The 27,033-nt window shown below is 46.5% G+C and overlaps 1 protein-coding gene across 1 annotated transcript in view; it reads right to left on the reverse strand.

Moving 5' to 3' along the window:
• LOC131591998 (voltage-dependent calcium channel gamma-2 subunit) overlaps positions 1-27,033 on the reverse strand; it is a 51,171-nt gene that overhangs the window by 1,146 nt on the left and 22,992 nt on the right. Inside the window, exons 2-3 of the mRNA XM_058863186.1 lie at positions 3,886-3,969; positions 67-207 (exon numbers count right to left, since the gene is read on the reverse strand). Of these exons, the coding sequence (XP_058719169.1) occupies positions 67-207; positions 3,886-3,969 (225 nt within the window). The remainder of the gene's footprint in view (positions 1-66; positions 208-3,885; positions 3,970-27,033) is intronic.

Below are 27,033 nucleotides of genomic sequence, written 5' to 3' on the forward strand. Positions count from 1 at the left end.
CTGGGCAAATGCCCCCCAACCCCTGGAGCCCACCCCTGGGGCATCAGGCCCTGTGCATCCCTTTACCTGCAGACACGAAGAAGATGCCGGCACTAAGGATGATGTTGTGTCGGGTTTTGTAGAACTCGCTGGCTGCAATGCAGAGTCCACCCATGAAAAGCAGAATCACACTCAGGATCGGGAAAATACTAGAGGCTCTAACAGCCCCTGCAGAGGAGAGAGGGAGGGCAGGGCAGAAAGAACAACACAGGTGTGAGAGACAGCAAACAGGGGCATGGAAATGGCACCAGAGTGAGGGGATGGGGGCACGCAAGCACGTTTTGTGGGTGGGGGTGAAGGGGAGAGGCAGAGGGCAATGTGCAGTAGGGGAGTAATTTAAGGAGAGATAAAGGCATTGGGTGATGGAGGGAGAGAGGGAGAGAGAGAGAAACAAAGTGTGTCAGAAAAAGAGAGTGGTCCAAAACAACTCTCCCATGCCCTGGCCACTGCTGCTGTCACGAAGCTGGCGGTTCAGCGCAGAGAGGTAGAGGAGACTGCGGGGCTGGTGGCTGAGTTGGGAGCCTGCCTGCCTGCCTTGTCTGTGCCCCCTCACGCTGTCTTTTCCTCTCTTTTCGGGGGGACTGTGGGCTGGAAGGGGAGCCCAGGCACCATTCAGCTTCTCCTTCTGCGGGGCTCTGCCGCTCAAGCCTGCACTTCAAAGAATAGCAACCCAAATGCTTCCTGCAGAGCTGCTCAATCTCAAATCCTCCCGAAAGGGCATGAGCATCTCAAGGAGAAGTTTTTTGGTTTTTTTTAGGGCTGAGAAGGAGCTTGTGGTGCCATGCACTGCGCTGCAGCTGCAGTGAGGACCGAGAAGAAAAAGTCACAGCCCTGTGTGCCGAAATGCGGGGCTTATCCTAGTGATTAAATGACTGGGCTCCTTCCAGAGGGCAGTGATGGGTTAGGATGTGCCAGCTCCCACACACGCACACTCTCCATCGGTCGATATGGGAAGAGCTCAGCCAGCAGAGGGCAATGGCATGGATGCACAGATGCACGTATATGCTCATATGTGCATGCAAAACATACCCCAAAGCTTCTGGGGGGCCTGACTCGTGTTCACGCAGCGAAAGGCCAAGTCTGTGTGTACGCACACCCACGCACACAGGCACACACGCACACACCGCTCGTGGGCGGCTCAGTGGGAGCCAGCGCTCTGCCTGAGTCTGCGTTGCGAATATTCCTATTTTTTTTAAACTAGGAAGGCCTTCTCTCCTCCCTTCACAAGAGAAAATAAGCTGTTAAAGTGTGAAATGAAGCCTTGCTTGATAAAGAAAGGTATCAGACGGGCTGGTGCAATTCTGCTTGTGGAGCAAAGATCTGGAAGGGGGATGAAAGCTAATCCTTCCTTGCCTGCAAGAATGATCCCAATGAAGCAAATGCATGACTTTTTCTTAAGTGAGCAGAGACCCTGCTTAAAAGACCCTGCTGGCCCCTGGATCCTGCTAGGCACAAGCAATCAGCTCTTTGAGCGGGGCCTAACCCACTGCCTGTGCATGGGGAATGCAGAAGGCAGGGAGAAACCTCTCTTGCTTGCTTTCCAGCTCTTCTTGGCTGTGTTTCAGGGAACAGGATAACAGTAATAACCATCTTAATAGCTTCTGGAAAACAAGGTGGCATTTGACGAAGGGAAGCTTAAATGGCAGGAAGCAAACGTCAACCAGACACCCACTCTAGAGGGATGCTTGGTCTGTCCTGAAACCTGGTCCTGACTACATCAGTTTTATCTCTGTCTTAATTCTGAAATTCACATCTGTTGGGAGAACACAAAGTTGCTGACTGACATGGGAAGCTGCAGCTGTCATGTGATGGAGAAGGAAAGTAGCCTTCTTCAGCCTTTCAGGAGGACCATGCCAGCAAGAAAGGGGGAGAATATCATCCAGTCTTCCTGGCTCCAGGGCCTGTGGCCTAAAGAATAGGGGCTGGTGGTGTATGCTCCCTAAATTCATCTGCGTCTGCTAGCAAGGAAACACAGGGATGCTTCTGGTCCCTCTCTGATAACAGCATTTAATTTCAAAAGTCCTAAGACAACTTATGTGGATGGCTGGCAGAAATAATGGCTAAGCCCTTCTAGCCAGGCTACGGACACTGCCCCATCACAGTCCTGGTCCCCTGGGGCATGAGGAAATTGCCTACTCTGATACTGATAAAAACTTCCTAGCTGTTTCTGATGGTACCGCCAGGCATTGCCCATGCAGAGCACCCACGGACTCTGGTTTTACAGAAGTTCTGGGAAGAAGCTATTCAGTGGGGTCCTTCTCCAGGCAGGTCTAAGCCAGCAGAAATCCCAGTTCCCTCAGGAATGACCCAAGTCATCCTTTATTGACTTGCTAAATCTCTCTTTGAACCTGGTTCTTTCTTAAAATGGGCTTTCCCCTGGGAACACTGTCAGGTCCTGACATTGGGCTGGTTTTTGTCTTCAGATCTTGTTCTCTCTGAGGGAACAAACCCATTCTTCTTGAGATGTTTGGCCCCTTCCCCGAACTCTTTTTTCTGAAGTGCAATTGATGCTGCAAGCAGCTTCCTTGCTCTCAAGCAGCTCTGCCAGGGCTGGTTTGCCCTCGGAGGCAGCCTGCAAACCTTTGCCATCCCTGTGCCAAACTGGATCAAACCCCTGTCTTCAGCTCTGCTGTTCAGGGGCCATGCAGCAATTAAGAGACCGGTGCTGCAGAAAGGCAGCTGAAAGAAGCAATCTCCCTTGGTTATTTACAATTTACAGTGGATGAAAGACTGTTTGAGAAACCAAGAGGAAGCAGCATAAGATCTGCCTCTTTTCACATACAAATGAGGCTCACAGATCCTAAATTATCTCTCTCATCCCTGCCGCAGGGCTGGGTCTCCACATCTGGCTTGGAGCACACCCGGATGACAAGGAGCTATTCTGAAAGACTCCCGGTCTTTGGAAGCCTCTGATGATTAACCTTGGAAGGTCAAAAGCACTTATCTCAGATTTCTGTTGGGAGAAGATCTCATGATGTCAAAAGATGTTGGGCTTGTGGAGGGAGGGCAGGATAGCAAGGTGAAGACCTAAAAGGAGTGTTCCCTGCTCAGCTGTGCTAAAGGAAGAGTAAGCTCCTGCCTCTGGGGTGGGTGGAAATGCTGGCTGGGGAGAGCAACCAGGCAGGGCATGATGTGGGTCTGTCCTACTGGCCAGGGTGCTGCTGCGCAAAGTGTTGTGAGCTTCGCTCACACATCTCAGGCTGGATGTGGAGCTCGGGCCAGGTTTCATTGCAGACATGCCTTGTGCCTAGGGTTCAGCACCCCTCTAAGGGCTCTGGGTGAGCACCAAGTCTTTCCTTCAAAGGGCTCTGACTGTCCTTATTCCTGCTTCCTGCTCCCATCGCTAAAACCAGCAAAGAACAGATCTGCAGCCTCCGTAGGGAAGCGGTGTTTGGGAAAAGGTGAAGACAGCAATAAGAGCTCCTCAGTCAAAATCCAGTTAATTTCTTAAGTCTAGTGCCACTGGAATATCAGATAAGGAAATACAAACTTCCTCTGCTTCAGGAGGACATGCACACTCACACACACACGCACTACCCCAGCTAGGCCAGTCTGACCTCAGCAGTTTTTCAGTGGATTTGAATTAAGAGTCTGATTTTATATCACAATTAATTTCTGCTAATAAATAAAAATGCCATTTGTTGTTACTGTGAGTTTGAATTTGCACTGTCTCATGGGCAGGGTCCCTGGGAGGTGAGAGTGGAGTCATTTTTAGGGGGTGACAAGGCTCTGGGTTTTCCACTGAGCCTCACAGGTCCCAGTGTCTCCCCCACCCTGTATTCAGAAAACAAAAGGCGCCCGACGCTAGCACCTACGAGCCATTGCAGAAAGAGCCTGCGGACTTACGGAGGAAATATTCTGCTGTATCGGCTTCATAATCTGCATCCTCAGGGAAGTGATCGATTTGCTTACACAGACCTTTAAAATTCCCTAGGGAACAAGAGAAAAAAAAGAACAAATGAGAACACCAAAACCTGCCTTGCAGGAACAGCTGCCCTCTGCGTCACCTTTTGTGCCCGCCTGCCTTCTTCCCAGGCAGCATGCCCACTCGTGTGTGCATGCCCGGGAAATGCCCGGGGCCTCTCCTTGCACACTTGAGCATGTATCTCCCTGGTATTTGCACAGGAATGTGGGGTTTGCTGTCAGGATCCAGCCTGACGCCCACCAAGCCCAGCACGCCTCACTCCGCAGAGGAGAGCAGCAGAAGCTCGGTGGCTCCTGCTGACGGCAGGCAGGAGAGCACTGCCCGCCTCTGAGGGAGGTGGGATGGGAGCAGGAGATAGATACTGGGCAAAGTACAGGTGCCAAGGTGCCCTCCCTCAGCATGGACAGGCATAACTGTGAGTTTTATCATCAGACCTCAGTGTTTCCCCTGGCATGGCCTCGATGGATCCCAGCAATGAGAGGATCAGGGCAGGATGATTATGTGTGGGTTGCAAAAGTATTTGTTTCTCTCAGCTGTGAATTTGCTGCCCTCTGATTCCGTGGGCAGGATACATCCCTTTGTTCTGGTTTGGTGTGAGAACAAAAGCCCTTAATCTACTTTCTCCATATGACTGTTTCTGCATACCTTTGCCAGGCCTCCTCTTGTATCCTCACAGACTGAGACTACAAGAAGTTTGGTGCAAGTGTGTGTGTGCAGCTCAACAGCAAAATACCCTTGTGCTGGGGGAGCAAAATCTTCCACCACAAGCGGAGGAAACTGGGCTGGACACAGTTCCATCAGGCTGGTGTATGTACAGGGACTTCTGCTAGTTTCAATCATGGGACACCCTTTTTCACACACTCCATGACCAACAGGGCGATCCCAGCAGGTGGCCAGTGACATCTTCCAAGTCTTAGTCTACCAGACTCTTATTTTCATCACTCATCTCTCCTCTTGACATCCTGAATACCACTCCAGAGAGGTACTCCTCAAGCCACATCATAATTTCTACCATGACCACTGATTAATTAATATCTCAAATGATCAGATTGTCCATTCTTGTACAGGGTTGACCATGTGAAAGACGATTTCATTATATCTCCTGGGGTTCCCACAATTTTTTTCTCCTACCCTCCATTCCATTTCCCTCTGGACACTTGCACTGACTGGCAACACAGAAGTGATGGACATAGTCTGTCCAGGAAGGAGAAATGCAGTGTCTGCATGAGGTGCATGGGTAGGCATGGTGATCCCATGGGCCTCCTCACCAGAGGTCAAGCAACAAAATGGCTCAGGCTCATTGGTCCCTCAGTGGAAGCATTTGGAGACTGAGTCTGAAGAGTGACAAATGCTGTGGCAACCTGGGTAAGCCTCCTGCCACCCTGACCCTGAACCCAGCTTCTGGACCAGCTGGGTGTGCAGGGCAAGGGAAAATGAAGCTGCCACACTTGAGGTTGTTGCCTTTGTGAAGAGCAACAGAGCTCTTCCAGACCAACCCTACCCAGGCTGAGACCTGCAGTCACCATGTCAGGTCCCCAGGTCATGTCTTAGAAGGTCTGTTCCAGGTGAATTTGAATGATCTTTCAGATATTTGTGAACAGATGGAGGAAGGATAAAACTCAAAGGATTCTCCCTGAGTTTCTTCTTGAGGCCAAGCTTTGATGGATTCATGTTTGGGATGCTTTGGGAGGCAGTCCTGAGTAAATAGGTGAGTAAATGGAAGGCAGGTGGGTGGGTTTCTTTATGTCAACCCCCAAGTTGGCTTCTTCTGCATCCATCTGGCTTGTGTCTGATGCCTCCAAGGTACCTATCGCATTTAGCTGCTCATTTGAAGAGCTTGCATGAAGAGACTAGAGACAGTAGAGAGGAGTGTGTGTGCCTTAAGAGGTAAGTAATAGGAGAAGAAAGTAGGAACAAAGCCTCTCTGTGTAGCTCTGACATACTATTCCCACACTGAAACTGTGGGTTATGAAAGGTTGTTAATCACTCATCCCCAATCCAGTTACCTCGTTGAAAAAGTGTCTGCTTCTCAGCCGTGGCTTTTCTGGAAGAAAAGCTTCATAGCCAAGGAAATTGCCTTGGCATACTTCCACCCTGCTACTTGCCCACTAAAATCCCTTTGAGGCAGGCAGATACAGCATGAAGGGGGTCCTTTCCCTTGCTCGCCCCTGGCTGCCTGGGGCCATCTGCCTGTGACAGATGAGCAGCTCCTCATCCCGGTCCCTTGGCTGCGGTCACTGCTGTACAGTGCATGTGAACACTGGCACACTCTGGGGCACTGGGGAGGTCTCCAGCTTCAGATTTCAGTTCCTTGCCCAGCAGATCCTGAACACTGAGTTCCTCCTGCCCATACTTGCTGGGGGAGCAGGCAGAACCTGCATACACCTCCCAGGTGATGTTCCTGGCACACAGCCAGAGCCTCCCAGTTGGAATCAGCCAGGGAGGGAAGACGCAGTGCATCTGGGAACCCCCTCACTGTGTGACATCCTTTCCCTGCTTCCTTTTTTCTCCCTCTCCCCCGCTCTGTTTCTTGCTGAATTTGAGGCTGATTAATTCCTATGTAAAGAATTGAGCTGCTTGGGGAAGATGCTGCATCTGGTGCAGGCTGTCTTTTATATGGACTTGCGTGGGATAGCTGGTTAGAGGTTCGGCTGCTTAGGCAGGCTGAGGGGATATGCAGGCTCTTTGAAAATCTGCTACTGGTGCTCAGTGTCCCAAAGGCTTTGCTGACCTGGCTCAGCAGGGTGCTTGGCCATTGGAGTGTCAAGCCTTGGCTTGCTTAAAATGCTGTGACATTGTGGAGCTGCCCTTCTCCACAGGCTGATATGCTGTGCCAGGTTGATTCCCCTCCCTGGATCAATGCTACCAGGATTCATGAGGGCAGTGTTGGTCCCACTTTAGCCCCTGCTTTGTCTGTGCTCAGCACAGAGTGCTGTGGGTTTGGATGCTGACTGTTCGCCTGTGCTACCACACCCTCTCCTCCCATGCCTCCTAGCTCCTCTGGGCAATGGATGGGGAAAGGATGCAGAATTTAGGTCATTAATGCGCTAACTGGGAATGTAAGAGAACAAGATTCAGTTTTTGCTCTGCCACAGGCGTGCTGTTAAAACCACTTCTCTCTGCCTCAGAGTCCCACCCTGTAAAATGGGGGTGACAGCATTCCTCTGCCTGGTGCCGTACAGGGACGTGTTAAACAGGGCATGGTGTGGGTGTGCTGATGCCAGCGGCTCCGAAAGTGCACGGAGTAGGTGAGTGATGGATGGCAGCGGTTCAGAAACCCGCTTGGTGTGGGGAAGGCCTTGATGTCACTTCTTGTGCCAAGGTCACTCGGCAATTCTCTGACGGACATCTGTGGCCTGCTGAGATGGTACAGCAGCTTCCCTGGCACCTGTGCTGGTGGAAGCACAGAGGGGGGATGGAGCAACTCAGCAGTGCTGCTGAGGTCTGACACAACAGCCTTTTCTTGTGCTGCACGTGTGGTCTGCAGAGCCAGGGATGGTGAGAGCTGCGTGCCATCCTATAGTTAATACTCCTGAACACCTGAGCAAGATCAAATCATTATGTGGGAGGGCATGTAGGTTCTGAGTACACCCCCAAGGAAGTAAGCAACATCTCCTCTCTACTTGAGTCCCTTTTCCCTTCCCATTCTTCCCAGCTCAAGGTATTTCATGCTGTGAACCTTGAAAGAGGGCATGCGTCTCTATCTTCTCCCATACACCTCTCAGAGAAACTTTAACTACATGCTTCCACCTCCTCCCTGTAGCTCTCCCAGTGCAGTTTGGGCTCTCTCTTCATCCTTTCTCATGTTCAACCATCAGATCTCTCTCTTGTTTCTCAGTCTCTCTCACTCATGACAGCCGCCTCCCTCTCTCTGGTGTATCGGTGTGGGCATCCTCCGAACAGCCTGCTTTGGGGTGTGCGGGCGGCAAAGAAGGCGGGGATGAGCATCAGCCTGTCTCAGGACTGGAAGGCTGCAGATGCCCAGGTCCATGGAAAAGCACAGAGCAGCCCCCGTATCCTTTGTGTGTTACTGGGTGTCATTAGGCAAGATCACCACCGTTTGCTTCTTGCCTGCCCAAACTTTGGAAAATGCAAAGAAAAAGAGCCAGGATTGGTGCAGTAGGCACCCTTCCAGTGCCTGGCCAAGGACAGAAGTTGCCCAGTTGGGTCATCAGGAGCAGAGACAATCTCTCATACTGCCAAGAGGGACCAAATGTCTAAGAGGCATGAAATTCAATGTCAACTGTGTGTTCATCTCTGAGAGAGACCTCCTCCAGTGTGGCAGGATCATTGTTTGGGTATAAGCTGTCTATCCAGGACAGCTGGCAGCCACCAGCCCTGCTGCAGCAATACTCAGACTGAGCTACCCGTGATGAGAACCCAGCTCGGTATTGTTGGTGATACAGTTTATTTTTGTGCCTCTTTGTGCAGCCCTGTCCCTTTCAGAAGTCTTGCTTGCCTGCAGAGTGCAATCCATTGCAAAATAGTAAGTTCCAAAGAATGAAAAGCTACTCCCTTCCTGTGAGGTAGGAACACTTTTAAATGGTCAGGACCATACATCTGAAAACTGTGAGCCAGAGGCAGAGGAAAAGACATCCAAAAGGAGAGAAGCAGACAAAGAGGGACGAGAACAGAAAGACCTGTTTTCCCAGAATGATTTGTGATATTTCCATTTATGGAGAAAAGCAATCCACTGAAAGCTTTTCTTAAGTCTCACTCTCTAATTTAGCAGAGGTTTTGGCATGATGGCTTCTAGAGAAATAAATAAAGGGGGCTGGATATAGCTGTTGTCTCTAAAAGCTGAGAAAGATGTCTTGGTGTTGGCCAAGGTTTGAGTATCACTTTCCATCACATGCTCTCTGTATCATTTTAGGCAAGCCACTTACCCTCCCCCCCCACCCCCCCCCCGCCCCCTTCTTTCACTCAAAATGGGAATAATGGTATTCCCCTGCCTCAGGAGAGTAGGCTGAAGATATTTATATTAAAAATATGAAAGTGATCAGACACTGGATCATTTGGGCCAGATAATTCTTCCCACCACCTAGTTCAAATGTAACATGCTCATTTTTGATGTGACCTGTGCATGAAGGCTGTGCAAACATGGCAGCTCTCAGAAGTTCCCACTTGTGCTGCCTGCCCTAGGAGTAAACTTTGGTGCAGATTAAACTATTTGCTATCTGCCCATGAAAGAGACACGAGACGAGAAATGGCACATGAAGGACAGGTAGTCAGACACAAACACAAATGTTTCTGCTCCAGGATTCTGTTTCTGAACAGTGTCCCTTTGGTACCAGGTGGTGAAGTGGGGCTCAGAGCCAGCCTCTGGGCTACAAAGACAAATTCCACAGCTACATGGCAAACTGCTGGCATGCCTTTCTTACACACAAAAGGCTTCCAAACCAGGAGAGGACGTCTGCCATCCCTGTCAAAAATTGACACTGGTGACACTGAGTTGTTAATGCCCAACCTGACATGACTGCAAGAGGAAGGAGTGAGGTTTCATGAAGTGACAAAGAGCACAGGAAAAGCCTTTTGAAGGCATTTTGATTGCTCTCCTCCCTTCCAAGAATGAAGCACTTGAGAGCTCACATAATTTTGGGGGATTTGGAGCTGATGAAAAGCGTGGTGGCAGGGAGCACAGACAGTGCTTGTGGGCATCTGCTTTTACCCACATGTGCTGACCCTCCCAAAAGAAAGACTGGCCCTACAAAAGGGCTCATTATCCCTCTCTGGGAATCCCTCAGTAGAGAATCTCACCTTCCAAAAACGAGACCATCTTTTCACCTGCCTCAGTACACAGGTTACAGGGCGTAGGGTTAAAACAGAAAATAGAACACAAGGGTTGGTCATTCTGGGGCTGGAGCAGGTGCTGCTCTTGCAGCTCTGACCCTGCACAGTGGCAGGGGATGCTGTACTAGGGTAATACCTTTTGACCCAGCTGGGTAATTTTAGGACCGAAGAGTCCTTAGCTGTCATTAGGGACATAGGGATTTTCCACTACAAGGTGAAGGTCAGTGGGACAGTAAATGTGGTCTGCGGAGTTGAGCCTGGGACAATAGCAGAGATCCCATGGGAACTACAGGCCATCAAAAATCTTGCCACCTTTCTGTCCAAATGCAGTGCACCTGCTTTGATGTGGGCTTCTTCAATGCAAACATGCAGCAATGCATATGTTAAAAATCCCAAACAAAACCCTAGCAACATAACCAGTACGTTGCATACATAATTCTCTCCCTGGGGAGAGGATAAAAGAACAAATCACACGTGACTGATATCAAGCTCCATCACTTAATGTGCCACTGGAATTCATTCAGATATTGTGCTGAAGAAGCCTGCAAAAGAACTGGTGCAAAATAGAAATTGATCTTATAGTTATGAAAGAATATCTGCCCCTGCCTACGAGGTAGAACCATTATACCAGCTCTCCTCACCTTATTATTAATAATCATGTTTATTACAGCTGTTGCCAAGGGTCAGATGATAAAGGGAGCTGCAGTAAAAATGTTGTAAACACTGTCTTACAGACCACTGCTGCCTTGATGAGCATGGAGGAAGAGGTGTATCACAGCACATTAGCAATAACCAAAGCTACAGCAGTAAAATGGCCTGAACACACTGGTTCTGTGGAGATTAATTTATTCAGGAGATGGCTGATAAATAGGAAAAGAAATGCAGACATAGATGGGAGAAGTAAGTGGTAGAAGGCAGTATGGGGTAGCACTGAGGAGAAAATGATAAGGTGGAAGGAGATGGGTATAGAGACCTGCCAGAGAGCACCAGGGAGATTAGTCCCATCCAAACTAATACCAAGCTCCTGTTCTGCCTTTTTCAGCTCTTCTCCTCGCTTAGTCTCTGCACTATCCCTGACAATCACCTGTAAAAGGAGAAGGGACTAATGACAGAAGGATCATGGAATCACTTAAGTTGGAAAAGATGTCTGAGATCATTGAGTCCATCTTTTGACTGATTGTCAGCCATTGTGCCAACTTAACCAAAGCACTAAGTGCCATGTCCAGTTGTTTCATGAACTCTTTCAAGGATGGTGACTCCACCACTTCCCTGGGCAGCCTTTTCCAATGCTTAACCACCCTTTCAGTGCAATGACCACACATGTGCTGCTGCAGGTGACTCAGGTCCCTCCTGCCGAGCCTCAGCAGTGTGGGTGGGAGTGCAGGAGAGCCCATCCCACCCTGGCATTGCCCACACGGTGCCTTGCAGAGCTCTGCTGCGGCAGCCAAGGGGGCCCACGCTGTGCTAGGGCTGGACTCTGCACTGCTGTCAGCCTGGAACCGCTTTGCATCTTTCCTTGGAGGTGGCAGCCTCCCCTCCTTCCCACCCTGCTCAATGCTGCTGCTGCGTGCTGCGTGCTGCTAAGTAGCCCATAGACTCTGCCTCAAAGCTGGCTACAGCTATTCCGTGTACGTGGGTGGAGATGCAGTGGTAGCAAAACCTATTATTAAGATTATATGAAGATTTCCATTTATAAACACCCTCTTTTTACAGGGTTGTAACTTTCAAAAATATCCTTGCTGTGGCTTGAAATTTCCCGTGCTTTGTCACAGGCAAAGAAGTGAGATTGGCTGGGAGAATTGGGCAAAGGCTCTCGAATGTGTTTTGGTGCAAACGCAAATCCAGCATGTTTGAGCTTTACAAACTGAAACATTGCGGGTGGCTGGATTTCAGGGACTGCTAGACGTCTGTCCAAGTCACAAATGAAAAATCTCAACATGGCAATAATAAAAGTAATTCAAAAAATCCTTTTTTGCAGACACCCCGTACAAACGTCTCCCATGGTAAACAATTGCATCTTTTTTCTAGACCTCGCCAGAATCAAACCCAGACCAAATTTCTTCTGAAAATAGTACTTAAAACAAAAATGTATTAGGCTCATCTAACTCATTGAAAGCTGTGGATAGCTGTGTTCCTCCTAGTGTTCTATTTCTCACATTTGCCTTCTGCACTGGCATTGCAAATAATTATATATATATAACAAATGCGTGATTTAATTTATATGTCAATGAAATAATTTGGTTTTTATAATGATATTTTCCTGTGTGATTCAGTGAATGAGTAAAGCATGAGCAACATCTCTGGTTCCTCAGCAGAGAGATCAGAAACAATTTCTACTGTTGTTAGAGTGACTAGTGTCACTCTAGGAAGGAAAAATATATGAACTTTCTGGCTTACAAGCCTTGTACCAGTTTTCAAGGTCTAGTAGCTGAGTTGGTGGAAGGAGTGCCTTTGCCTTGCAAGAAGAGACAGAACTAGATTTGAAATGAGCTGGGAACCAGAAATAGAGTTGAGAAAAGGGTTTGTAAGTGATTGTGATTGTGATTGTGCTCAGATGTGGTAGCATGATGTTGGATTTCAAATTCAAAGAACATAACTTAAGTGCTGGACCTTCTCTGGTGGAGGATGGAGAAATAAAAGCAGAAGTTGATCAGGACATGGAGAAAAGTCCAAGCAAAAGGGGAAGGGCAAGTGAAAGAAATCAAGAAATTAGAGATTATTAAAAAAAAATCTATCAATTTGTAGCAAAACCATTAATGTGTGTGTGTAACGAGTCAAATGTGACACTACAACTGTGAGCCAAGTGAGAGGAAGGGTGATGCAATTATCTGCAGTGAGAGAGAAGTGATGTGCATAAGGTGTGGGAGGAGACGAGATGCTCCATAGCTACCACAGGCAATCCCAATCCACGGCTGTACATCCAGATGTGAGAGGAAGGAAGACACTAATTTAAGCCTGGATGGAAAGGGGTGAATGGGATGGAGGAAGTATTTAAGAGCTGGTTCTTCTGTTTTCTTTTTCTTTTTTTTCCTTTTCCCTATCATGGCAACAATACTGTAACTAGGACAGTTTTTGCATATAGGGTTACAACATCAAACTCTCAGAAATCAGAGCATGTAAACAACATCCTAGCTGGATGAGGACATGAGGATTGAACCATCTCAAATTTGGACTCAAAGACCCAGAGCTCAAATGGATTAGTCTTTCCCCAGAAGTATGTAGAGGAAAACCACAGGCTAGAAAATTTCTGATTTAGTTCATCCTATAGTGTTGCATTTTTCTGCTCAGAGGTAACTGTGTTGCTGATCTCTGAGTGTGCATCAGAGGACAGAGCCAGGTTCACCTTGTGCAGTAGGTCATGTTTTGGATCACTGATGAGACTGTAACTCTAATGGTCACTCTAAGTAACAGTGTACAGACATGGACTTAACAGGCAAGAAAAGAGGGCAAACCAGCTGTCCTTGCACGGTGAAAAGTGTCCTGCACAGCCTGGGATGAGCCACAAGCTGTGCATGCCTGGTACAGATACGAGCTGAGCCTCTAACTCAGCAGGAACCAGGCCTTGGCTATTCCCAAACTCCAAATCTTGAATCTTGCAATTGTAATGCTGTGTTCACAAGGCTTTTTGAATGCAATTTCCTTAGTCATTTTTAAATTATGAAGGAGGAGAAAACACACTTCAAATCCTTCATCTCCAGCTCCACATTGCATTTGTCTCTGACATATCCAGCTGGATCTATAGGGAGACGCTGTCCTCAGTTAAACTGGTGTAAATCTAGTGTGACTCTAAGCTGCTCCTTCAGCAGTTAGGGCCACAACCAAGAGAGGAATTAGGCTCGCAGCTGTTAATTAGCTTAAGAAGTATGTGGTGTGCTTTAGGGTCCTTCAGGATGCAAAGCACTATATAGAAATTATTATTAGTTATTAATAACAAAAATACCCAAGAACCCCAGGGAAATAATCCAAAGAATGGAACAAGTCAATGACAGAGGCAGCTTTTAATCCATCCTCCCTCTTCTGCGCCACTTGAGCTCTCCTCCCCCTTCCCCTCCAAGGCTCAGACACATGGAGGAAGGGAGAGCCCACCATCACATGTATTTAGCAATTTGGCAGTCTCAGCGAGTCTCCTGTGTTCTCCCACACAGCATCATCAGCCTGCAGTAGGAATTGTGAAATCTGTAGCAGAACTGACACCCAGCAGTAGAAATTTTGGGGAATAACAGTGTGTGGGAATTCCTCGGCTTGCCTCTCATGGAAAATTGCAACCCTGCCTAGTGGTCTTCAGGGATTTTCATTTCATTTTCCTCCCTTCCTCTGGGAAAATGACTGAGAAGGTAGGCACTGCCTGCTTTCTTTAAGGTCTCTAGATGAGACCTGGGGGTCCCTTTGCTGTTGCCTGATTTGGAGATCACTGGAAATTCACAACTTGTTCCGGCCATTCCAGCCCAGGAGATGAGTGTGAAGTCTATTTCAGGTGAAGAAATAGAACAAGGGAAGGGCTGGACTTTCTCTAGTACCTTTTTACGCCAGGGAACCCAAAGCCCTTCATGCAACACTGACAGAGGTCCCGCGGTGCGGTGGCTCTGCAGATGAGTGTGGCTGCCATTACGTGCTCACTGAGCGCGCACACACTCGCCCTTGGAGAGTGGAGGCGGCATTGCCCAGGCAGGGAATATTGGTTATCCCTTAGTCTGTTCAGGAAGTGCACTGGGATTTTTGCTGTCCCTTCAGGCAGCCCACCAGAGATGGCCAGGAGGGAACTGGGCGTAGGATTTCCTTGGCAGAAAGCCCTGCTGACTGCAGCGTTTCAGGTTGAGCTGCAACGTGCAGGGCCATGCACTCACGGGGCTTTTCTGCCCCGTGTCCTTTACGCCCTGGAACGCACCACCTACAAATTAGAAAATGAAAGCCCTGAGGAAGAGGTCAGGACTTTCCAGTTTTGCAATTTCCTCTGGCAGTCACTACATCTCATCCTCCAGCACTGGTGTTTTGGGAGAAGCCCAACCCAGAACAGATACCCGGCTGTGCTCCAGGGAACATGCCAGGATGAAGGGAATATGAGTGTGCTGAAGCTCTTCAGGATGTTCACTCCTGGCTAATTGAGTCCTGACCTGGACCTCACTCACAAAGCTAACCAAAACCTCCCAAATGTTCCTAAATCAATAGGGAATAAGAAACACAAGGGAAAACAGGGCAGGAAGATCAGATCAGTGGATCTGACGTATAGCAAGCCCCTTCCTACTGACATCTTAGGAGGAAGCCACTGGTCCTGAGCTAGCCACTTGCAGAAAGGGTTAGTCATTGTCAAGTCTCTGACTTGACAATGTCTTCAGGATGGGGACAACCTCCATTGCAGTGCCTTTCCAATCAGCATGAGTGCTGAATCCAAACATGGCTTAATATTGTTTCTTGCATTTCCCAGCTATGCTACGATTCAGGATCTGAAGAGTTGTATGGATTGCATGTGTAGGTTCCAAAACAGTTTAGGCTCATACCTCCCTGTGCTCATTTAGGTGCAATTGCTGGCAAGGCAAATATCCAGAGTAACAACCAGACCAGTCTGTGAAAGTTGTAGGAAAGCATTGCCCTCTGTGCTGAAAGAGCCAGGACATGGAGTTTGCTTTGTTACACACATTACGCTTATTTTTCACTTGGGTCACTGGGGTTCAAAAAATGTTGGTAAACACAGCTTGTACCCCACAGGGCCGTGCAGGGTAGCTGTGAGTCTGATCAAATTGCTGTAGCACAGCTATGCTGAGGCTCCTAATGTCTCCAAACAAGCTACTGCTGTTCTAACTTGCTGCTTTACTCATAATCCACATCAAACACTGGGTGCTAAAATAGACATTACACAGATTTGATTTTAGGTCCCTTTCTATGCAGCTGAGCAAAAAACAAATGCCAAGCCTTGCAAGTGTTGTTAGCTTTTAGAGGCTGCTATTAGAACATTAATAATTTTATTATTGTTATTTCCTCAGGGTTGTGGGTACCCCAGTGATTTACAAGAAAACAAAGTGATTTGGCCCTCTCCTGAAGCTCTTACAACAAAAGTTAGACTTAAGCACAGCATTGGGCTTATTTAACAAGCAAACAGTGCCAGCAGGGTGTTTGGAAAAGGGAGGTTTATAGCAGCACAGGATCATGAGACATTTACGATTGTGTGCACATGTATATCCTGGTAGTTTACGCTGGCTTTTAAAAAAGAAAACCATAGAGGGGAAAGGTGTGCTAGATTTAGGGATGGTGCCTGCAAGAAAAACGAGCAGAGGTCAGCGAGGGAAGGATGATTTGGAAAGGGGAGGCTGAAGGAAAGGCTGCAAAGGAGGAGTGTGAATCTACCTGTGGCACAGCCAGGAAAGGCATACGGGGGAGCAGGTACTGCTGCTCAGTCATAATAACCCTTTTGAAGCTTGACTGCAAGTCGTGCTGCTTCGCCAATATTTTTTCATCCACTGAGCACGCTAATTTATTACAGAAGAGTCTGTAGGTGTGAGCTATGTGCTAAGGCTAATCTCTGAAGCGTTTTCAGCTACTCTACACGTAACATTACTCTTGCATCCCAGGGAGGAGGCTATTCATAATGGAATAAAATTTACTCACAATACTAGACTGGGGAATATTATTTCTAATGTGATCTGGCCCAGTTACACTCACTTAGAAACCTGAAAGGCCGTTTCAGGGTTTTGAATCATGTCCAAGCAGGTACCAAGCCACTTTCTATGTCCCGAATTGTACTACCTGGAGACATATCCATCAGAGCTTCTTGTACCAAACTGTACCTCTCTACTCCCCACCTGCACTACACATGGAATGATGTAGGTCTCAGAACTGAAACTTCCCTGCTTCAAAGTCTTTAACATCAGAACTTGTCTCCTAAGACTGCCAAAACCCAAATCCCTTCCATATTTGCCCACTTTCCCTTGGAAAATATTTTCAATTCTCCACTGGAATCACTGGTCTGAAGTACCAGCTGCTTTCTCAGTTTCTAATTTACTGCTATAGCTGCAGCAGTCTGTGAAGTAACAACAAAAGTTGTGCTGCATCTTAGATCTTAACCTCATTCTCTTACCTTTGAACTCAGTTGCCAGACAAGAAAAGTGCTAAGATCAAAGAACAGCAGCATCTCAGCCTCACTTTGTGTTTGTCTCTCCATGAGTAAATCCTTTTTTTTTTTGTCTGTGCCACAGCCACTGCTGAAAGTCTTTCTTTCTTGAAGTTGGTCAGCATTTTTCAATGAAAATTTCTCAGAGGGGTGCAGGGACTTTGACCTGGTCACCTAAATCCCAGGGGAATAAAGTAAATACCTGAACTATTGGCTTATGGCCAATTTCAGTGCCTCTAACTTATGGTTTTGGTTTCAACAAAAAAAGGCATATAAAACTATCTTTTTCCTGCCCCAGTATAGATCAGGACGTTTTATAAATCCAGAGCTTTGTGGGAAAGTAGTTGTCCATGTTTTTCCAGCCTGGTCTCAGCATCTGCTTGACTTCACACACCTTACTCAGCATGTTTGCAGCTTCTCTTTGGGTCCTGCTGGGGCAGCTGTGGCAGCTGAAGACACAGCTGGCCAGCTGTTCCTTGGGCACCACTTGGCCACTTCACTAACAGCTGCCACACCTCAGTCTACCAGTCTGCTCCTTCAAAACTGACCTCTGAAATCCACTGTGCACCAAGACTTCTTGATTGGCACAGCCTTGGAAGGTGCTGCCCTTGGTTTTGCTGAGCCAGCACTAGAGTCATGTCAATCTTAAACATGGAATTCAGTCTGTGCATTAGTCTCTGGTCCAAACTGTCTCTCGTGGAGCCCCTTTTATTGAATGTCTAAATGAGTTTTGGCCAAGCTGGAACCAAAATCGGGCAGGTTTTCCTCTTGTTTCCTCTGTGATCTGACACAACAAATGGATTGTGCAAATGCCTCTTGAGAGCTGCCCTCCACTCCTCCCGAAGGGCTCCTCTTTTTCTGTAGTGCACTTCACAGTGCACTGAGGAGCAGAGGCGATTGATGCGTCAAAGAGAGAATGAACGACTTTGCCTGACCCTGGGATCCTGTAACAACCCCAGCACTGGAGATTCCCCTGCAGGGGGTGGGAGGGGTGGGGGTGTGGAGAGAAGAGAGAGCATTTCCTGACAAGCCTTGTGTATGGAATACCTGTGGAGACTGGCAGGGAAAGCAAGCAAGCTGGGACTGGATGCCTTCCAAGCATCAGAGCAAAACTGAGTCTCTCAGTGGAGGATGCTAAATTTTGACAACGGGAAAGAAACAGATAGACAAGGGGTGAGTGGGAGGGGGAAGCCTTTCCCTGATAATGCTGTCTGCTTGTAGCTTTAAGCATTATTATGTATTTCCACATGCCATCATGGGTACACAGCATTTTACTGGCAGCTAAACAGGCAGAATTTTGTCCCCAGGATTTTGCAGTACAAAGACCCCAGCATGTGGGGCACTTGCAAGTGAGGACATCCAGCTCTTCAGAGGATGCTCTCAGCAGCCATTAGGCAGCAGCTACAAGGCCTGGATCCTGCTCCTGGTGAGGTCAGTGGGAAACACTGGGGACAGGATTAGGCCTGAGACTTGCAGGATGGAATGAGGGAAGGAAGTGCCTGAGAAAGGTCACAGGCTGAGTTATGGCATGTTCATATCTTGTTTGCTCCTGGCTTTAGCTAGGTATCTCTGAATCATTCCTCATTCCAAAGATGTAATATAGTAAACAAAGTTAATAGTCAGAAGGGGCAAAGCTTGCCAAGGGCACAGGAGAAGTGGAAGTCATTAACGCAGAGAGACTAACTGCAGTAAATGAGTCCTGAGGGCAGGCAGAGGGAGGTGAATAAGGTTGTGCGGTGGAAGGAGGGGAGAGGACAGCAGGAGAGGAGGAGCAGAGTCATTGCTGCAGGGCAATGGAGGGGGCTGGGGAGGGGCAGATGTGCTGAGTGAGCACCGAGTAGCATGGGAGAGGAGACAGGGAGCAAGCTCCAAGAGAGCCACGTGAGGCCTTGAAGATGAAATGAGAACTGAACTTTGATGTAGAAGGAGTCTGGAAGTCAGCACAGGGATTCAAGAAGAGGGAATGACACAAGTGGAACAGCAGGTAAAGAAAAGATAATGTAACTGCTGCATGCTGGGGGTTTTAGTGTGATTATTAAGCCTCCCCTACAGTCCTGCTGGGCCTCTCTGGCTCTGAGAATTGAGCGGGTTTGTGCTTTCGTGATCTGGTCTAAATAGCTGGGTAAAACATTTTCCCTATATTGCTTTTGCCTAATCAATCATCCACACATCAGGAGTGTTCATTTGTAAGGGGAGGCAGTGGCAGGGAGAGGACTGTCTGTGAGTGGAGGGCTGGGTGCCACCAGAGCAGCAGAACAGTGGCACTGAGAGGCTGAGGATCTCCCATCACAGCCCACAAGCTGTAGGGTGCAGAGCATTTCTACAGAGAGAAAAGTAGTGGGATTTCCTCCCATCTCATGACTTCCCCAAAAGTTGATCAAGGGGATAATCCCAGCAGTAGAGCATTTCCCACACTCTGCGGGGTTCCAAAGATCAATACCACTGTCTCTGTTGTTTATTGCATCTTTCCTAGGTCATGTCTTGTCAAGGGTGTCTCCTGCAGGACAAAACTGCCAAAATAAGCAAGAAAGTTCCTGTTCCTCTGGCTTCTTTAGGGAAAAGCTTCATCTCCCATCTCTGAAACCTTGAGTAGATTCTATGTGGGTTTTTTTAACATCTCATCTTTCCATTCACTTTTGAAACAATTTTCTACATGTGAATTTCTTCTATTTTCTTACCTTCCATGATCTTTTAGACTTCTTAATTTTTAGCTTATTGTTCCAACTCTGGTGACTTCCTGCTGCCCCCTCCTCTTTCTTCTTCTTCTTTCTCAACTATTGGCATGCAGTTTCTCAACCTCAGTTTCCTGATCTCTGGGACTCAGTCCTAATAAGACCAACTTTTCCCACCCTACCCTGTGCTGCCTTGCATAATTTGCACCAATCCCTGTTGTCTCTTAATCTCAGAATTATACTAAATGATTATACTAAATGTTTGATGCCCTGCAAGCATTTTCCGCATAGGCCTATTGTCGCTCATCTGCAGTTTGAGTGGCTCCCTCCTTTCATCTCTCTGTCCATTATGGCAATACCTGCAGTGCTGAGTTGATCTCCATTTCTGTCCAACACCATCTGCACTAAAAACCAAACCCAAACATAAACAAAATCCATTACTTCAAGATCTTTTTCAGGATGTTTTAGCAAGTCTCTGATTGCCAATTGTTTGGGTTATACTTTCAGGAACAACAGTGTGAATATGTCCTTCATATCTACCGGGAGACTTAGGGCAGCTTATCAAGGATGGCCTTGTTGTTCTTTCTCTGTTTCTCAAGTTGTATTAGCCCTTCCTCCCTGGTCCTCTGACACCACTGTTATTCCCAGCACACCCATGTTGTCTTCACCTCCTAGCTCTTTTCCAGATAATATACTTATTCCATCTTTCAATCACAGATTTCCCTGATTTATATTGTTTAGGCTTAACAGCCCTCTTTCCTGAGCCTTTCTCATGCCTTCCCTCCCACTCTCTTTGCAGCCCTGGAAACATCTGACATAATTCAGTCGCTCAAGAAAACAACTACTTCTCTTGACCCTGGTACCTCTCATCATTTAGGCCTATCTCCTTACTCTGTCTTTTTACTTTACTCCTGTTTCCAGTAATTCCATAGCTTCTGGTACTCTGCTCAGGTCTTTGAAAAGAAGCCATTATCTGCTGTGTCCTCAGGCTCCTCCACCGACACCGCCGTTCCACTTAACAAGCACCCAGAGCCTCCTTATTCTTCATAGAGCACTTAAGAGAGTCACTCCCTGCTATCTCTCCTACATGACTGTCCTCATCCATTTTCACTCTAGGTTCATGCAGACCGCAGTGCAGGAATCTAATGATCTCCTCTCTGCTAATGATGCCTGGTCCCATTTCTTTTTTTACTTCATGGCAGCCCTGTGAAATTGTTGCCCACTCCATCTGTCTCAAGGTATTCATTGCGATGAAGGTACTGTCGTTTCTTAGCAACTGCTCAACTTTCAAGTGGTTCTTCAGATGGGGATGCCTCTTCTGTGCTGGGATCCCTTCCCCAGGGATAAATGATGCTTTTAATATTTTTTTTTCTTATAAAAATTATAATCATACCTAACATTCATACTGCTTTTCACTCCTAGAGCTCCAAGTATTTTGCAGAATCAGTAAGCATTGTTTTCTCCATTGTAGAGATGGAAAAGCTGAGTCACAGAGACACTAGGGCCAATATTTTCATGTGTTCATTCATTTTATGCATCTTCATTTCTGGGAACCCAGTCTGAAATAACTTAACCTAATTGCTTTGCTATAGGACATGAAAGGGAGCAATAGGTCTTGAGCACCTTTGAAAAGCAGAGAATAGAACAGTAGGTGCAAAATACCTCAGAGAAGGCACAGAGAACTGAGTACCTATGAAAATGTAGTTGTATACCATCTGATCAAGACTACAAAGAGCTCCCTTACTTCTGACATCAGAGCCAGAGACCTCCATTCATGAGCCTACTGCTGCTTCAGGGTCTTCTTTCCACCTTAAGTGGTGGAGAGATGTGATGGTGCAAAGCCTCAGGGTGTTTTAGAAGTTTCAGAGTAACTCTTTTTACTGTGACATATCCATACCTCCTCGGTTGTTTGTTTTTTGTTTTTTGTTTATTTTTTTCCTGTGAGGAAGGTAGAAAACAACCCTTTCCTAGAAGAACTGGTGGACTAATAGCTTAATATTGAAATGGTGGAAACTGTTTCAAAATTCTTATCAGCCAGCAAAGACTTCACCCTGGACTTCTTGTATTCTAGATGAGTTCATTAAATATTTGGTTCTTCTGATTTCCTCTTCTCCTTCTCTCCTTTTGGCTAGTGAGTTCATCTCAGATCTAAGCAACCTTTTCCACTGAGACTAGAAAATATGTTGCTGCAGAGTGTCAGCTTCAACAAATTGCCATTCACAGACAAAAGATGTGTTTCAGTAAAAAAATTCTGTGAGCTCTATTTGCCTGGTTAATGTTAATAGTACTGAAATACACACAGCTTTATATCTGCATTGGGTTGCCCCTGCTTACCTGCAGCCTCTCTTGCCTAAGAAAGTTTCTGGATTCATATCAGCTTTTCTCAGTTAACTTCTTCATGGGTAGAATCATTCCTCTTAATATAAATTGCTTCAAATAATCAATACCACTTTTCTGTCCCTGTTTGAAACCCATTCTGCGTATGTTATGTGATGGTTGATGAACAGCTCAACATGAGCCATCAGTGTGTGCTCTCAGCACAGAAAGCCGAAGGAATACTGGGCTGCATCAACAGGAATGTGACCAGCAGGGCAAGGGAGGGGATTCTCCCCCTCTACTCTGCTCTCGTGACCCCCCCACCTGGAATGCTGTGTCTTGTGTCCCCAGCATAGGAAGAGCACGGGACTGTTGGAGCAAGTCCAGAAGAGGACCATGAAGTTGATAAAAGGACTGGAGTACTTCTCCTACAAAGACAGGCTGAGGAAGTTGAGGCTGTTCAGCCTGGAGAAGAGAAGGTTGTGTGGAAACCTCACTCGTTTTTTTCAAATCCCTCTCCTTTATTTTCCAATCTGGTTTGTCCCAGTCTGTGCCATTACTCAAATTTCTCTGCTAGCAGGGGCTTCCTCAGTGTCCCACAGCTTCAGCTGTTGACATGTCTTTTTCCAATACTGCTTCCTTTGCCTGGACTAACATTTCTCTCTGCTTTCTGAACTCTCTCTCTCTCTCTCTCTCTCCTCCCTGTCTTGATTTCAATTGATAACAGATTTGTTTTTCAATTGTTTTTTAGACTTTAGTCCTGGGTTTTTCCACTGTGAACCCAAGCCAGCCTGCCTTTTTCTAGCACTCAATACAAATGTTACAAAATATAGGGTTGGTAAGTAATGTAAAACTGCAATTCCATGCATGATCAACAGAAAGTCCTTATTTCTTTTGAAGAGCCTGGGAGACCACTAATGGCTTCTCCCATGTGCTTTCAAATAATTCTTGAAGGAACATAATAGCTTCCCTTAATTTGTTTGTTGATTGACTTTTTTTTTTGACAGCACAAGGGCAAGTCAACCTCTGACTTGTTTGCTAATCTGTTTGTGCCAGCATGGCTTTAAGTACATGAAGTGTGAATTTCAGTTATTTTCTAACTGGAGACATGTACTCAATGACTTTTATCGTATGCCATCCACTCAAAATGGAAAATTTTTGGGTTTCCAGTTCCCCAACAAAAGAAAGAATGTAACAAAAATATGCCCCAAACCCCACATGCTTTTACAGCTTTTCCCTCAGGAAAAGATTTCCAGTAACAATTTGGTAGTTTTAACTCAGTAGTAGTAGTGTCTCATCAGAGTGAATACTTTTTGGTTATAGAATCAACATTTTCTTTTTACAAATATGTTCACGTAAATGTTGCTATGTGAGGGAAAATCCATGCCAGTAAATATGTTTCTGGAACAGTCACAGAAGGCAGACAAATGGAGTAGGAGCACAATTGAAGCTAATTTGTTTAAAGTAAACTGAATGATTATACACAAATATTTTGTGTGATATTTACTAAAACCTATGTTCTTGTCCATCTGATGACAACTAGCTAATTTTTGCAAAGTCAAACAGGCACATGAGAGCCTAACCTGTCCCTTCAAATGGTGGGAGTTAACCAACACTGGGAGATGTACCATGCTGAGTTTTTGTTTAAAGGGTAGTCTTAGAGGTTAGTCCTAAAATTCAGGTCACACCTATTTTTCACTCCAAATGCATGTATACACTCAGCCAAAGTTTGAGTGCATCCACAGAATCCTTCTTTGATGAAGAAAATGTGACTGCAGGATCAATACTTTAAGGTTAATGTCAGATAGAGGGTGTGAATAACTCCCTTCTTTTGTCGGAAATACATCAGCTTTCTCAATTATTGGTCTGTCCAGCTATGTTTCTTTCCTTGGCTGCTACAGGAATGCTTCTGTTGGAACACAGGATGATGATCTTACAGGTGCTATTAAGGAGCACCGCATCTCTGTCCTGTTTATTGTTCAGCAAGGGGCAAGTGTGGAGTCCAGCAGTAGTTAAGGTGGTTTAAGCTGTGTGAGTTACATGCTGGCAGGACAGGGAGAGAGCCACATTACAGCAGCTCACACTGCTTTGGATTCACTCAGTTCAAGCTGTGCACACAACCAAATATATACATTTTGCTGGCATTTTTATTAGTTATAGACTTCCATCTTTTCCATCCAAGCCAGTGAAACAGCTTGTGTAGCTTGCTGGGTGAAAAGCCTTTGCTCCTGAGTTATAGTAGAGAAGTCCTGGAATTATACCCCAGATGTTTTATGCAGTGAAATGGCTGCAGCACAAAGTAATGGCTGTGGATAAATAAAGTTGGTATTGGAAATTTATGCTGCAAACATCTGATGAACTGTCCAAAAGAGAGATGACAGTGTTGTAACATCTAGCTCTGGATCAATCATGCCACTGTACACCATTACAAGCCTAACATATAGATTAGAAGCCAGCTATGAACTGAGGAGCAGCGCTGGGAATCACACATATTCCAAAACGAGCAAACCACCAAGTGCTCGTCATGGTGCATACTGGTGAATGTGAGCAAACAAATCTGGGCCTGTTTGCAGGGCCATCTGACCGGGTTCCTCTGCTACGCAGCATTAGGTTTGGAGCACAGCATCTCTCTCTAACATAGCCCCATTTCCTAGCTGGCCTGAGAAGCCAGCTCCAGGCAGGTGGGATTAACGACACACATGCAAGGAATTAATGGAGGTGACAGTAAAGACAAGGTGCCTGTGACCAATGCAGCTGCTGCTGTGCTAAAGGGGGAAGATTCTGATCATACAAGAGGCCCAAGCTGTTTCCAGGGGTCTGCACAAAGCTGTTTGCAGCTTCATGTCTGCATCACTGTGCAGTACCAGAAGTGCAGCTTCCCCGGGAGCTCGGAGTTTGGAACAGCTCCTCTGGCTACAGGTTTGACTGCCCTGACCAGGCTGATCCAGCAGGCAGCCTAAAGCCTGTTTTGTGTGTTTGTCTAACACACACCACAATAGGACGTACTGCTTTATGAAATACAGTTTCTAATTGCAACCCAGGGTTTTCCAGACCAGTGGCATTGGCTGACAGACGTTCACGTGGTCCCAGATTGCCTTTTACTGTGTTTCTCATCCTCTCATTTATCCAATAAACCATTGAACTATTGAACAGCTCTGGCTGACACATTTTTGCAGCTCTGAGACCTACAGCACATGATCCTCAGTATACGGGGACTATTATCTCTTGTCACATTAAGGGAAAAAAAAGGGTAGTTTTTGCCTGAAAACAGCTGAATTGGTTGGTGTTGCTGTTAAAACTTTCTGTCTACTTGGCACTGCATGATGAGAGTTGTATAACCCTTGAGCTGTTGTGCAACTTCCCAAGTAAGGAGCCAAATAAATGGGATTTCAGAGGAATATTTTTACTTTGTTCTTCTTGACAGGACATTATACCTCAGTGGAGGAGTTCAAATCCATGCTGACCAGAGACAATTTTGCTGCCCCTGCTCCAGGACTCTGGTGTTTTATCCAGCCTAACCCTTTGCCAACAGTAAGCAGTAAGTTCCTGTTTTGTGCACAGAAGCCTGTGTAAGAGTTAGCTGACAAAGACAAGTCCACCCATCCCCAGGACAGAGGGGAGCCCCCTGTGCATTCGACTTCAGGGACTAGAAACAGTGTGTGTGGGATTTCACCAACTGGTGCAGAGGCATCAGACATGTTCCCACGGGTTCAGAGCCCTCACTTCACACACAGGGAGCTCCCAAGGAGCTTGGTTCTGCAGAGCACATTTTCCTACATCTCTTATTCTCCGGCTACTCTCTTGTTACTGTGATAAGGTAGATGAAACACTGCTGTCTCTTTTCTTGTGTGCACAACTTAGGAAAAGCCATACAAGGTGCTTCCTTTGGCTTTCTTACAAGCAGGTGGCCCAAGTGGGGCTTACAGCTTGTATTGACTTGAGACCCAAGATGGGCTATTTTCAGTTCTTGGTCGGTACACACTGAGGACTGCCAGAGTGAGGAGATGGGATAAGTCTCAAAGGTGTGATGCACAAACCACTAAAACAGAAGTATAAATTTTTAAAAACCCATTCCATATGCCCTGGAACTTTGGGCATAGCTGTTCTTCAGTGATATACCACATTCCCTCGGCGTTCTGCTGGGATGTGATAGCCACAAAACCTGGCTGCAGCTGAGCAAAGCCCTGAGCAAACCGTCCTGGCCTCACAGCTGACCCTGCTTTGGCAGTAGCTTGGACTAGAGAATTTGTGAGGTCCCTTCCCACTTGAATGCTCCAGTTATCCTACAATTCAATCTCAAATACCACACACAAATGTCTGACCGACCTTTTCTTTACCGATACCCCTTGCTCTATGCCTAGAGGGTGTAAATGAGCAAGCACAACTGGAGGTGAAAGCCAGTGCTGTGCCATTGCAAAGCCTGGAAATAGAGTGATTCAATACACACACAACATGGCAATGACCAGACTGTAAATACCTATGGAGCAACTCTAAAATTTCATTCTATCACAGGATCCAGCTGCAGAAATTCCTGTTATAACTAGGACTTACAAGGAGAAAAGGAATCGGATTGAAAGAATATACAGGGAAAAACAGACTTTCTCAAATTGGCAACATGTTGATAGATTTCTATCAGTGTAACATCTATCAAAGTAAAAGAAGCTGCCATGCTAGTCTAAGCATAGGAAATGGATGACTGCTCCAGCAGATCCACCCCATTGTCTGGTTGTGATGTTCTTCGAACTGGTTAAGTCTCTGAGAACATTTTGGGATGGAAGCCCAGGCTTCACCTAAGATTTATGATGCAGCATTGTTATTGTTATTATTATTATTACTATTACTATTATTTCCAACTTACTAGTGAAACTGAATCAGAGAAAGGCAACTGAAACTGAATTATAACTCAGGCCAGGGATGTTTTATTCAGCTTGGGTTGACCAAGGATTTCACCACATTTGAGAAGAGCAGGAAAATTCGAATCCCAGAATCCCAGTGATGCAATCTCAACAGCCAAAAAACAATGCACTTCACTACATATTGCTCCATTCTTATGGTAAGTAAAAAAACATGGCTTGTAATTTACATGAAAGTGCAGCAAGAATGCAAAATCTATCAACTTCTAAAAGCACCAGTAAGCCCCAGTTCTTCACCTATTCAGCCTGGGGCATAAACTTCCCTCAGAGGCATAT

This window comes from Poecile atricapillus, chromosome W (assembly GCF_030490865.1).
Source record: "Poecile atricapillus isolate bPoeAtr1 chromosome W, bPoeAtr1.hap1, whole genome shotgun sequence".
Taxonomy (NCBI): Eukaryota; Metazoa; Chordata; class Aves; order Passeriformes; family Paridae; genus Poecile; species Poecile atricapillus.